We start from the raw sequence: 14665 nt of genomic DNA on the forward strand, positions 1-14665 counted from the left end.
GATTTAAACAAACAAACAAACAAACAAACAAACAAAAAAACCAAAAACAAACAGCAAATAGAAATGTGGCAATAGCTAGGAACAAGGGTCTTTCTCATAGTGCATCTCATAGAAAGCAAAATACAGAGCATGCAAAACACTCCTGAGCAAGCTATGCTGTACACGTACACAGGAAGTTGATACAAGAGAGCTGATAGCTCATCACATTCCTATCGGTTAAAAAGCTGACTGTTCCCTAGCAGGCAGGAAGATTGAAGATCTGCTAGGGAAAAAAAATGATTAAAAAATACCAAAAAAACAAGACACAGCAGACTGAACAGTGAAAAGAAGAGAAAAACAGTGAAAAGGAGAGAAGCAGATGGATTTGGTGAACATTTTTTAGAGGGGATTCCAGAAGTTAGGGCTGAGAACTGAGCTATGTTGACCAAAGTGCTTCCAAGACAGTGAATACTAACCTGAGGTCTACTGAGATTCTGTGTTATCCTCCTGGCCACAGCTGGCCATGCAGTCCTGCTCAAATCCCTGTACCGAGAGGCATGTGTACGTAATCAGTGACAAGCTACATGAGCTGGCAGATCTGGCCAAAAGCTTACATGCTTAAGAAGAGAGAGATTTTGCAAGGGAGCTTGGAGGGAGGATGGCACTCTGCAGACCTGATATAAATCACCCACTGCTGCTTTGGTAGAAACACATCCTGAGGAAACTGCAAATTTAAGAGACGTGGAAGCTGTTTGGTCCCTCCACTACTCAGGACTTGTCACCAGAAGTTTCTAGTAAATCCTGAAACTAAGTGAAAAGACCTACAGCCTTATCGTGGGGAGCTGAAAGAGCATTTGCCCTTTGGTGGTCTCATCCTTCAGGTTGCACCTGAGCTGTGGGGGTGTTAACAGCATAACCACAGTAGGCACACAGACTTGTGTACGTTGGAGGGATCTGGTGAGATCGTGGCCTTTTGTTTCTTCAGCTGCATGGTGATGTTAACACATGCACCCTCCACTCTTTGTGCATGCAGACATACAATGGTGTCTGCCAGGATTTTGGTAAGACTCATCTGCCTACATTGGCTCTCTTTGAAGACAATGCCTGGTGTTGCAGTGAGGAGCAGTATAGGGACCTTGGTTAGTCTGCTTCTATCCATTGAATTCTCAGTGCTTCCTTAGGCCAGTGGAATGCTTTACCATTACCTTGCATTATTTATTTAAGATTAAATATATATGTATATATTTGAGCTTAGCTTGGAGAATTACAGGCACTTCAACCTCCATGTATACAAAAAGCATTGACAAATATATTTCTTAGTATATTGGTGTTGCACAATATTTTTATACAATAAATTCACATTAGAATATTGCCAAAGAGAAATATTTGTTTATCAACCTGAACCTGATCAAAGACTTCCAAAAAATAAAAATTAAAATGTCCAGCTGCTGGAATTGCTGTGGACCTGCCTCAGCAGGTAGCAGCCCTTCCTCGGAGTCAGTCTTGGCATGAGTTGGTCCTGGGAGCTGGTGGTGCTGGGACTCCTGATCAGATGCCAAAAATTAAAGAAATAGCTGTAAGCACAGGTAGCGAGTTCTGCTGTACTGTGGAACACTGTGCTGGTAATTCTAGCTGGGGTTCTACCTGGGGATTTGTATTTTTTCTGCCTAAAATGACTTGAGAAGTTTTGGTTGGAGATATGTCCTTATCTATGGCAGTATGAGAGATGTTGAGTAACATCACCTTATGGAGAATCTCCCTTATGGACGACTTTGTAGAATTAAACTAATGCTTGTCCTTTTCCTTGTAATTTTTAATTAAATTTCACCTTCAGTATGACATTTTACAAGGGAGTCAAAAATAATGATTAGAAATAATTCTGCGAGATAGTACTGTCTTTTCCATAGCCTTTTGTTAGCTCCTTCCCTAATAATTTATGACACTTTTACATGATTCATTATATGATATAAATACGTCTGTGAATGAGATGGAACTGGCTTCAAAATAGCTTGCATTTGAACTGCAAAAGTCATCCACTTGCTTCGTGCTGTGGAGCAATCTTGAGCATATGAATATCATATGGATGGTGGCTGGAAAATGATTTTCTGCATGTGGCCAGCTGGCTGAATTCCTATTGAAAGGCTATTTTAACATTGCTAGACAAACAGATTTTTTAAAATGATTTAAAATTTTATTCTTACCATATTTTTACATATGTACGCCACAGACCATTAGGGAAAAAAAAAAAAAAAGCATTTCAGCAAAAGACTGGATTGCATAGGTGTGCAGTCTACCTCAGCAGAACTTCTCTTTCTGGGGATAATTTTCTAGTCCTAATTTTTAAAAATGGTTCTGATTTCCTAGGGAAGGATTATGGTCATAAAAATACGATGTCTTTTTTTATGTTGGTTGTTTGATTTGCATTTGTACATATGTTTGCAAACCTGCCTATTTCTTACTGAGGTGTAAGTAGGGGGCATAATTTTAAATGTGATTGAGTTAAAGTTAATTACAGAGTTAAAGATTTTTTGTAAATTTAAACAATCCATCAAAATATAAGGAAATAGCAGCAGTGGAAAAATAGTACAAGACTTTTTGTTGAAATTTTCTCAATCTGTTTCTGTAGGTCAACTTGCTGGCAACCAGGGGATGGAGAGGCACCGTCATACTTTGTCAGTGAAGACTGCTTATATCTTAACGTCTTTGTTCCTGTCACCACAGTAAGTAGGAGACAAGTTGAATTATTTTTGTAGCTTAGCATTGTCCCTTTTCAGAGCACTTTTAATTTGCGTGAATGATTGTTTTTCATGGGATGTTCACAAAGCACTGCACAGTTAAATTAAACACTCTGATGTCTTTACTGGTGTAAACTTATTCCCTATGGGCTTTCACTTAGCTGCCTTGGGTAATGAGGAGGGTAGAAAATTAAAAGGCTAGAAATGAGAGACAAAAAGGGAAACAAAACACAAGAGGAAAGTGGCAGCAAAGGAGAAGAAAGAAGGGACAGAAATGTCCCTGAAATTACGCAGTTTGTCCCGTGAACGATAACACAACACATCACACCAACGCTTACCACCAGTTGAGCAGCAGCACAAGGTGGTTTTTCTCCTCTTTACCATTCCCTGTTTGCATCCATGGGGGCTATGGTAAGGAATGAGGGTAGCAAGCAATGCTTAATTTGTGTCCTGTCCAAGTAGAATAAAAACAGAGCTTTAAAAGACGACTGGGTTAATGATGCAATCTGAGAAATTGTCACTCTTGGATTTCTCATTCTAAACAAATATAAAATAAAATTTCAAGTTAGAGCCAGACTTAGATGATCAGCCAAATCCCTGAGGGCTGGGAAGAAGGACACTGAGTAACATGTGAATCCCATTGAAGAGCGGGCCCAGAGTACAGGAATGGGTTTTTTATTTCTGCAGTAGCATTCATTTTTGGAAGGTGACAGAAATTTGTGTCTGTCATACTATGTGTCTGGAAAGAGCTGGTCTAGCTACTGAGCTGACAGCAGAGCGCACAGTCCTGTGCAGACCCATTTAATCATAGAAAGACCAAGTATTTTCTCCCTGCAGTCCCAGACTGTCATTTTGTGTCGAGTGCAGTCACTGCTTATTGAAAACATCAGGTTGCTGTCTCAGGCAGTTTGCCATCTCCATTTACCTTATTTGAAAAGCACTGTATTTTCTACCATCTGATAGAATAAATAGGCATTTCTGTTCTCGTTAGCAGTGATGTGGACTTAATCCCTCCTCTCTTTTGTACTATTGTGAGGTAGAAGCAGGTCTGGTCAAGTCACTGTTTCACATGCCTAAGTCTAGCCTAAGAGAGAACCAAAACCTCTGTTTTTGCAGAAGTAGCTGGGAGCAAAAGGCATGGCATTTTCCTGTTTCTTTTTGTGGTGAGCTTCATTTTTAACTCGCATATGGAGAGCTATAATTTTATATTTTCAGCCCATGGAAAGTTAAATTGCTAGTAAATATCAAATATAAAATCTCCTGGAGAGCAGCAAACGCAGAGTTCATTCAGTAGCATTTTGAGCCTGAGCAAGAGCGTAGTCTGGGCACTAGTTCCTGCCACCGAAGGACTCTTTAAGTGTCAAGCCCTGGAGAAGACAAATGACATCACCTCATTTTGCCTCCATAGCTACGTGTACCACACAACCTTCCAAATAAAACTGGCACTCCTGAGGTACTTTTTTCCGCCTATAACCATTACCACCTGTCACACTATTAGAACAAAGCTGCATTTCAGCTTGATGTGCAAAGGCTTAAAATACAAGATTAAAGCTTGAAACTCTTCACTAAATAAGAAGAGAAACCATAACCTCTCCCCTTATCTTGTCCACCTCATATGTTATGCCCATCCTTATTGCATCTCTTGTGTACTCAATTCCTTACAGAGCAATACTGTAGGCTGTTAAAAGCACTGCAGGTTGCCTGGTTCATATCGATCCCTGCATTAATTATCACTCATTAAGTGTTCTATAGTAGCACAGAGAAGATGGTACTGAATATCATAAAGCCTTAGTCTAAAGATTTAGAGCTGACTTGCAGCCTCTCTCCCCATTGAGTGGTAGCACGTGTAGCCTAAGCCCTTGCAGGCACGGGACCACAGCAGAGCTGCTGGTTTCCCCAGAAGAAATCCCCTGCTAGCTAAGCAAGCAGGAGGCATCTGACCGTGTCCCAGCTGGAAGTCTTTGCACAGATTTTACGTCTCAAAGTGCGTCCGTCTGCATTTCATTGCTAAGTACCGTGCAAAAACCTGTGCTGAGCAGTAGCCATGTGGCAACTGTGGCCTGTCTGTGAGGAATGTGGTGGCCCTGCTCATCCCAGAGGCCAGTGGGCCTTGCTGGAGCCTTGCACTGTCACTAGTGGTGCTCCATCTGAGTTAGCAATCAAGTGATGGTGGGTGAAGAAGCTGCAGCAGAAGTCAGTAGGCTTTAGTTAAGGCCATGGGTTTCTTCTGCCTTGATAGCTTATCCACCTCATGGATTTAACTGCAGTGCTTGCTTGAATTTTGGTTGAGAACCTGGGGGAAATCTACTTGCATTCAAAATAAATTATCCAGCAGCTAATGTATAGTAAATATGTAAATATGTATATATATAGGCTACCAAATATATACAGAGAGATGATATCAATTGTTTCATTGTCTGAAGCATAGTTCAATTACAGCATAAAAATACTTGTGCTATGCTGTTAAAAAGCCTAACAAGAAATGGGAAGGCAGTCATTTTTAAAAGCCTTCATCACAAATGCCTAAATTCATGAGATCTGAGACTGCAGTCCCTTGGGATTAAAGCTCAAATTATTTTTCATGAAAATTTACCTTTATGTAGGAGAGGGGTCTGTCATTGCTTCATGCAAACTAAAAATGGGGATGCTACTTCCAAACACAGCGCACAGCCCTTGTGCTGCATCTTCCCCTAAATTGCTCCATATATGTTGCAGCAGGCTTTGTTTTGCCCTCTAACTTTTTTCTCTTGTTTTCAGCTTTCTTATCTTTTCTTCAGTACAGTGTTGAGTAAAGTTGCCTGACATACTGTAATATATGCCTTACAAGGCAGCTGGAGGTCAGGGTGTTATGCAGGATGAGGACATACAGGAAATGCCCATTTCCAAACTCAGGCTTAACAGTGGTGAGCTGAGGGGACAGAGCAGGCTTGACATCACATTTGACCACTCTGCTGATGTGTCTCAATGTGATTGCATTTTAGAATGAATTTCCATGTGAAAACAAGTTCTTTCATCTTTGCTTCCCCATTTCCTTCATCTTTACTTTCTGTCCATGCTGTGTGCTGTGCAGAAATGGGAACCAGTGGCAAGGTGCAGTGGATGAGGCAACTTCTCTTCAGAATCAGAAGTTCCTGAGAACAGCACATTTCAGTGCTTGCAATTTTTGGGTGTTTCTTGATAACATTATGGTGTTCATAAGATGCCTCTGAAATAATTACCCAGCTAGACGAGTGAGGGGAGGTAGGGATGCCATTTCAGCACACAGAATTGTGACAAATTAAGGGCAGCTGAGGACAGCTTGTCTCATGTACTTTTGCAGGAGGCTGCAACCATCTCTTCTCTGCTGCTCCTCTTCCTGTACAGCCAGTCGCATTTTTGCTGGAAACCTCCTTTGCCAGAGCAGACAGGATTGCTGTATTTAGCTAAGTTCCATCCAAAAAATGACAGCAGAGCTCAGTGCCTTCTAGCTTCAGGGAAAAACAAACCTCAGATGTACTTTGATGCTGCTGCAGGGGCCACCAGCCCTTCTTTGAAAAACACCACCAGCTGCCAAAGCAAGAAGCAGGATGTGTGTACATGTGTGTGATGGTGCTGCTGAGCAGAGGAGCCTCCTTCAGGATGGTACTAAAGAGGGCAATAGGGGTTGAAAGTGCTGGATGTAAAATTTAGGATGTTTCACTGGTATTTCTTCTGAGTGTCATCTTGGTGGATCTGTAATCTGGTGGAGCCTTCTGGGCAGCTCTGCTGCTGTGCTGGTCATGCAGCAGCAGCCCAGCTGCATGTGTTGAGAAGGTGTAGTGGGTTTACGTGGCAAGGTTTTGGTAGTAGGGGGCCATAGGTGTGGTTTCTGTGAGAAGGATCTAGAAGCTGCCCAATGTTTGGTAAGGGCCCCATTGTTTTCCAGAGCTGAGCTAATAAGCGATGTTGTTTTGCGCCTCTGTGAAAGCATATTTAAGACAGGGAAAAAAATGCTGTGCCACACAGCGGCTGGGAGAGTGAAAGGAGTGAGGAACAGCCTTGCAGGTGCCAAGGTCAGTGTAGAAGGAGGGGGAGAGGTGCTCCAGGCGCCGGAGCAGAAGTCCCCTGCGGCCTGTGGTGAGAATCATGGTGAAGCAGGATGTCCCCCTGCAGCCCATGGAGTACCACGGTGGAGCAGGGTTCCACGCTGCAGCCCGTGGAGGAGACCACGGTGGAGCAGGTGGCCCTGCACCGACAGAGGCTGCCGCCTGTGGAAGACCCCTGCCGGAGCAGATTCTGGGCCGAAACTGTAGCCCATGGAGAGGAGACCACACAGGAGTAGGTGACCTGGCAGGAGCTGCTGCCAGTGGGGGAGCCAGGTTGGAGCAGTTTTCTCCTGAGGGATGGACCCCATGGTACGGACCCATATCTGGAGCAGTTCTGGAAGAGCTGCTGCCTGTGGGAAGCCCACGCTGGATCAGTTCATCAAGGACTGTGTCCCGTGGGTGGGACCCCACAGCACAGGGGACGAGAGTGACCGAGAAGGAGCGGCAGAGAAGAAGTGCTGTAGACTGACCATAACCCCCATTCCCCCATTCCCTTGCGCCGCTCGGGGGGAGGAGTTGGAAGAGGGTGGATGGGGGGGGAAGGTGCTTTTGGTTTCTTTCCTTTGTTTCTCACTTCTCTAGCTTGTTAGTAATAAGCAATAAATCTTACTATCTCCTTATGCCGAGTCTGTTTTGCCCATTACAATAATTACTGCATGATTTTCTCATCCTTATCTCAACCTTTGAGCCCTTTTCACATATTTTCTACCCATTCCTCTTTGAGGAGGGGGAGTGAGAGAGCGGCTGTGGTGGAGCTCGGCTGCCCACTTGAGCGGAACCACGACAGAAGGGTGCACACTGATGTGGTCCTGCTTTGGGAAAAATCCTGTTTCTGAGGGAAATCAGTTAGCTCTGCAAGGAGCAGCAGCCAATTATAGCTCCTTCCCATGCTGGTAGTGCTGCTGGGTTGTCTCAGTGCAGAAAACCCTCCAGTGCAGGCACAAATCTCTCCAGTGCAGGCACGAGTTCTCCCTGCAGGATCCATCTGTATATCTAGGAAGGGAAAGTCTACATGGGGAATTATGAAGGGACAAGGCTAGGGTCTTGTCAAGTGAGACTAGGCTGAATGTTTGAGTGCTGAAGACTGGAGAGGAGAAATCAGCCCTGCAAAGGTATTGAGTTGGTCCTGCACACAAAGGATCTACCCAACAGGTCTGTTCCTTCTCAGGTTTCCCAGTTGTCTGAACTTGTCATGAGTGTTTCTATAAAGAAATGTTACAGCAAAGACAAGTCTACCAAATGTTCAGTGGCCAATTAAGGGATGGTTTGCCTTGAGCTAACCTGGTAGAGCAGTTTATTGGAACAACAGAGTTGTGCCGTTAGGTCTTCTTTATACTGGGCATAGGATTCAGGGTGCTCTTAAATGGTGTGCAGTTCATTGTGGACAGTTATGTCCTCGAGTTACAGATAGATGGACAAATATCATCTTGTTCCGCTCACTGTTAAAGAGTTACGAATGGCTAAGATAATTTTAAGGGGAAGATGGTGTTCTCATCAGTGACCTACAAAAGGAGATACCAACCTGATTGTTTATCACTACAGGTCAAAAACATGTCGGTGCTGTTGTTCTTCCACAACGGAGGGAGTGGCAACACTGAAGCAGGAAAGACAACCATAGATGGCTCATACCTCGCTGCAATCAGTAACACCATTGTTGTAACAGCAAGCTACAGGGTTGGGGTTTTTGGCTTCCTCAGTACAGGTAAGTGATGGATTTCTAGAACACAACTGTGGGCTAAATTACGTTCTTAGACGCCTCTGTTAAAAAAAAAAAAAAAGGTTAAGACTTTTCAGAAGTCTTTGGCTTTGGCTTTACTGGGGGGGGGGGGAATTATGGGAACTTGATCAGAAGGGAAAGAAGAGAGGATGGAGACGAAGAGGCAAAGAGACAAGAATAAACATCTATATCGAGCTAGACTTCTGTTTGCAAATGAAACTGTGGATACCAGGTATTGTGGAGACACACTGAAATAGGTTATGTATTACATTTACTTATAATTTCAGTGGTGTGTTACTGTGGATGTGGTTTTCAAGGTTTCTGACTTTCAGCTTTTCCATCCACAACATTATGCTAATGCTTTATCACAGAATCACAGAATGGTTTGGGCTGGAAGGGACCTTAAAGTCCATACATTTCCAACCCCTCTGCCCTGGGTAGGGACACTTCCCACCAGACCAGGTTGCACAAAGCCCCATCCAGCCTGGCCTTGAACACCTCCACGGATGGGGCATCCACAGCTTCTCTGGGCAACCTGTGCCAATGCCTCACTACTCTCAGAGGAAATAATTTCTTCCTTATATCTAATCTATATTTTACCTCTTTTAGATTAAAGCCATTACTCCTTGTCCTATCACTGAACCTTTCCCAGCTTTCCTGTAGGCCCCTTTAGGCACTGGCAGGGCACTGTAAGGTCTTCCTGGAGCCTTCTCTTCTTCAGGCTGAACAACCCCAACTCCCTCAGCCTGTTTTCAAAGGAAAGGTGCTCCAACCCCCTGAGGTGCTTCATGGCCCCTCCTCTGGACTCATTCTAATACATCCATTTCCTTCTTGTGCTGGGGCCCCAGAGCTGAGCACAGTGCTTCAGGTATATTGTACTCATATTTAGCACCCTCATGTTTCCTCTGAAGGACTTGCTGTATAAGAATTCTGTTAGCCCCTTTTACTGTCACAGATGTGACTGCAAATCCACAGTTTCTATTTTTCCATCCCTTTTCCTATAATCCAGTGTAAAGGACACTTTTGCTGTTCTATTACCTGCTAAAACCAATTGCTATTAAAATATATATATATACAAATTCCCATTGTACAGAGGATTTTGTGTTGTGCAAAGAGGTACGTACACATGAAAATGCATATTCACATTTCCCTAAACCTTTTGGTGGTGATGTCTGGTCTTTGTGTGTGTGGTTTGTGTGTGTGTGTGTGTGTCTCTTTTATTAGATATGCTTGTTTAAGCAAGTAGGGAATGCTTTTCTTTCTACCATTGTTTAGTTCTGGCTGGGGAAAGGGAATATAAGGTAAAGAACCATAGTGGGAAAATGCAACAGTTGCAAGAGGAGTTTGACTTCCTCAGTGTGGCAGACAATCCTTTTTCTCTCCAGTAGACACTTCAGTAGCTTTGTAACCTTTAGCAGTTTTTTCCATGCTTGCAAATCATGCATACTTTGCATACATGCAGCATACTTTGCAGCATAATTCTTTTGAATATCCACTGTTGGTGACACTGGGTGAATTTTGCCTTGTTTGGGGTTATTGATGCAGCTATTCACATTGTTTCCCTTTTCTGTTGTCCTTTTTTGTTCAAAGCTCACTCCCAGCAAAGCCTGTTCTTCATTCAGTATCTAGAGGCCTGGAACTACAAACTCCTTAGTCATTTAGATATGAAGCTGGTAATAGGTGTATCTGGGGAAAGAATCACAGTTTTCATCACTGCAAAGCGGATGCTTATGAAAGTGATACTGTGGCTACATTCTGGCTAGAGCCAAATGAAGTGTGGATATATGTTTTGCAAGCTTCCATTACGCAGCACTGCCTACGCGTTACTCACTACCCTCCTTCAACCTTGTGAATCTCACCTAGCTTTCTTCCTAAGTGGAAACTGCTAGCTGGGCTGAATATTTCATAGCAGCATTTATACTGAAGTCCATAGTATAGGGAGCAGGAGGAATTTTCCAACCTCCGTTTCACAGGGATCTGCATTCATGTCCCACAAAAGCAGTACATGAGCATTTGTTGTACTGAATTGACATTGCTGCAAACCTTCAGATAGAGGTGGCTTGCTACAGCAGCTTTGGACCATGTGTTGGGTAGGAGTATTCAGGAACATTCTCCTTTGAACTCTTGAGGTGGGGCCAGGAACAAGTGCAGTCTTTTGTCCTCTTCCCCCACGGGAAATCCTTGGTGTGCATTTAGGAAAATCCTGTTGGTCCTGAGGGAAGTGGAGCAAGCAAGGCGACTGTTTTCAAGGAACAGGCTAAGCACCACATTCATGGGAAGCCCTAAACATTCTTTCAGTGTCACACTCCAGCCTCCCCATGTCTCCTTCAGTCCATGAGGGTTAGATATATCTGTACCAGGCTCATAGTCAATGTGGATTTTCAGTCATACCAATTCCAGCAAGCAGTGCTCCCACTGCAATTTTTATTCTTTGCTCCACTGCAGGCTGATGGAGTATCACTAACTTCTTCTCTGGACATGAATAGTACCCACTGGAGATTTTCAATTAAATTTTTCAAGCTGGCTCAAATCTCAAGATTGAAACCAAACCCTTAATGATATTTCAGGGATGTTTTCATTTTTGCTTAAAATCTTGGGTGAATCCTGGACCTTTGCTACAATTTTCAAAGGGGAAGGAGTTCACACTTAAGATTGTGGGGACATTAGGAACAGGGCTGTTAGAAGGTCCTGAAACTACAAGCAAAAGTTATGGTCCTCTAAGAGATATAGATTTCATTGTCCAACTAAACAAAGTTCTGAATCTTCCCTTTTGACTTGCCATAAATTGCAAAACTGGAAATGAAGGGTTTAAATTGAGGTTTTTGGGGAGAAAGGATAGTGAAAAAAACAAAACAAAAAAAAAAAAAACACAACAGATTTCATTGTTGCTTGTTTGATTTTTTATGTCTGCAGTGGTTTTGGCCTCCTATTGACATGTTTTTTGTAGGGAGTTAAAACTCACTTATTCTTTTAAATATACTGAGAGTTTAATTTAATTTCCTGTCACCCATTAAAGCTGCAAATAGTTCTACTATTCTACTAGTCACATTCTTACTAGTGTTTTTACCTATAACTTTGCTTCCAGAAAAGCTAAGGTGAGTTGCCAGTGATTTGGATGGCAAGGGTATAGAGAACGTGGTCACATTTTTAGGCCTACTTCTTGTAAAAGAGTCCATGATGTCGTATTAAACAGTATCTTCTTGCTTCAATTTAGCACTATTGTTTTTCTCCAGTTTGGTAATAACAGAAATGCATGTGTTTGACATTGTCTGCTTCCTTCTGAATACCAGTTTCTTTTCATTCTCCCGTGGTCCCAGGAATGTGATATTTTCCTGCAAAAAGAGATTTATATCCAAGGCTATCTCTCTAGGAACAAAAAAGATTCACTTGAGATGTAAAGATATATTTCTTTTGCTCTAACTACTGTGAATGCCAGTGCATGCATCAGTTCCCCAGCATGGTACATATCACAACCTGTGCTTTTTTCTCCAGAACCAGAAGGAACTATTTATATTTCCCTCCTTGGTCTTGTTGTTTAGCCTACTGGTAGTGAGGCAAAATATGGCTAAAACATTTACATGGATTTCACTTCCTCTGGGGAGTTCTTGTGAGGCCTGCAGCAAGCCCTTGAAATTAGTTGTTTTTTTTTTAACAGCACAGGGTGGCTTCGTTGCTGGACTGAGAACTGTGGGAACTGATCACTGTGGGCAGAACAAACTCAAAAAAACCCCTAAGCACTAAGGCAAGGAAAGTATTTCCTCCATTGTTTAACTGCTGTGGCTTGGCTTAATCAGTTGAAACTATGACTATAGGCAGAAGGTTGTAGTTCCCATTTATTCACTTCGTCTGTCCTCCTGAAAGGACAATTATAGCGACAGCTATTGTGATATGGGTATCTTTAAGAACTGCAAGGATATCAATCATCTGGTCTCCTCTGTATTCTATTCTAAATTAGTCTGTGATATCTCAGTAATTCATTACAGTAGTTGTGTGGATATCTTCTACAGGATGTATGCTTTCAATCATTCTTAACCTAAGAAAGGGTTAACTGTCCACCAAGGTTCAGCTTTTCATTCCACTATCTGTACTTTCGCTTCCCTAGTGTACTGCGTCTTTGAGTTTACTCCTTAAAAGTGTGCTATTTGATCTTGGCAATGGAATAAACAAATAGTTTGAGTTAGGCTTCTATTCCCGACTTTTCTGTTTTCTCTTGGCTTTTTTTCTAGTTTTAGATGTGGATAATTTTGAATCATTAAGAATGAATGGTTCATTGTGGATTAAAAAGAAGTAGATAGTGAATGAATAATCATTCTGTCTTCCTTTCTTAGAGACTGTGTAGGAATTATTTTTTTTCTGCTTTTATTGATATAAACTTCAGCTGGACTAGGGAGGTTACATAACCAGATGTTTTCAACATTAGTTTTCTATTAATTGAAATATCAGTTTACCACTGGGTGGTGTTGAAAATAAGGTAGTCTTTTCAGTAGTGATGGCTAAATATTAAAAATATACAATTATTTTTCATTTTAATGGGAACAAAAATATGAATACTTACACTTCATACCTCTATCAGTTGGACATAGGTCAATCTGAAAGTATACATACTGAGATATTATAAATTAGAGGTATTACTTGTAAGTATGGTTAAAGAAATCAAAGATGTTGTGACATAAATGACATAAAAGACAGGCTAGGTGAAAAAGAGATACAGGAAAGATGCAATAAGATGTACTCCAGAGAAATAGTCAAATGAATTTAGCAAACACTGATTTTTGCTTGGTTTTAATTCATTTTAAGCCCGAGCCTGGATTCATGTCTCCTCCTATGAGGCATCTAAATGAAGCTTAAAAACTGGAGCAATGATTATTTCAGGGGTTTAACAAATAAGGAAGCATGGTAACTACCCTTGGTTTGGTAGATGAGTTCAAATTTTAGGTTTACAGTTCTGGTATCTATCATCTCTCACTTTCACCAGATCTGTACCAGATGTGTATCTTAACTGAACAAGGCCCAGAGCATTGTATGCTAGCATGGAGAGCTTTTTTTGTTTTGTTGTGATTTTTTGTTTGTTTGTAAAATAAATAAATAAATAAATAAATAAATAAATAAATAAATCTGTGACCTTGGAAGAGATATCTATAGACTTTTAAACTATGGAAAAGACTACTCCATCCTCTTATGCTCTGGTATCAAGGTCCAGCTGCAAGAGCTGCTAAAAATGTAACATTAATGAAAAAATCAAATGTTTTTAGGTTAATTTCTTCTCATATTTCTTTATTTCCCACAACAGGCTCTTCTGAGGTGAGTGGAAATGCTGGCCTTTTGGATCAGTTGGCAGCTCTGAAGTGGGTGCAGCAGAACATTGCTAGCTTTGGAGGAGATGCAAGTCGTGTGTCTATAGGAGCTGACCGCAGCGGGGCGGACATTGTCAGCATTCACCTACTCACAGATACAGCCGATATGGATCTCTTCATGAGGGCATTGTTGATGGTAAGCTTCAAATTCATTTTGAAAGCATGTTGTTACACAAGTAAGGATGATGTAGAACGGGGATGCTGCTTTTATTTCATTCATACCTTGGCAGCACTAATATAACTGTTGTTGCTGTAGTTATTTTTCCTCTCACCTGTGATTGCTATCTCCAGGAGCTATGTGTTTCACAAGGATGTACAAGAGATGCAACTCAATGATTGATTTAGTCATATTAAGAATCTTTTTTTTGTCACTGTGGTTTTTTATGTTATATAAATAGTCTTGTTTCATAACTTACAGGGACAACAGTAGTTTCTGTTCCATAAATACAGTTGTTTATCATCAGTTTTTAGACTCTAGAACTGATGAGCCAAACATCCGCATGTTTAAAGTATCCAGTCTTTATCTGATCTCATGACACATGCTAAATCTCGTTTAAAAGAAAATGCAAGTTTCAGAGACTCAAAAATCTGTTCACCCACAGGTTTGCTGCTAGCTCGGGTCTTTTTCACAGCTACCCCAAGTGTTCTCTACTTTTACAGCACTTCCCATGCTAAATTTCAGGAGTATAGGTCAGCTCAATCAGCTTCAATATTACCATTGATCTTTACAGCCTCAAATGAGAGTAGTGTGCTGTGAACTGAAGGTTAATCTTCAGTAGATTTTTATATATTCAGCAGAAACTGTACATGGACAAA

General features: G+C 41.7%; 1 protein-coding gene across 1 annotated transcript in view; it reads left to right on the forward strand.

The window, feature by feature from the left end:
- Window positions 1–14665, forward strand: part of TG (thyroglobulin) — a gene marked incomplete at its 5' end in the record, with an annotated part of 153418 nt that overhangs the window by 78114 nt on the left and 60639 nt on the right. Inside the window, 3 exons of the mRNA XM_082754686.1 lie at window positions 2606–2699; window positions 8321–8480; window positions 13786–13985. Coding sequence (XP_082610812.1) covers window positions 2606–2699; window positions 8321–8480; window positions 13786–13985 — 454 coding nt within the window. The remainder of the gene's footprint in view (window positions 1–2605; window positions 2700–8320; window positions 8481–13785; window positions 13986–14665) is intronic.

Source organism: Aythya marila (genome assembly GCF_965140915.1).
Source record: "Aythya marila genome assembly, chromosome: 2".
Lineage (NCBI taxonomy): Eukaryota > Metazoa > Chordata > Aves > Anseriformes > Anatidae > Aythya > Aythya marila.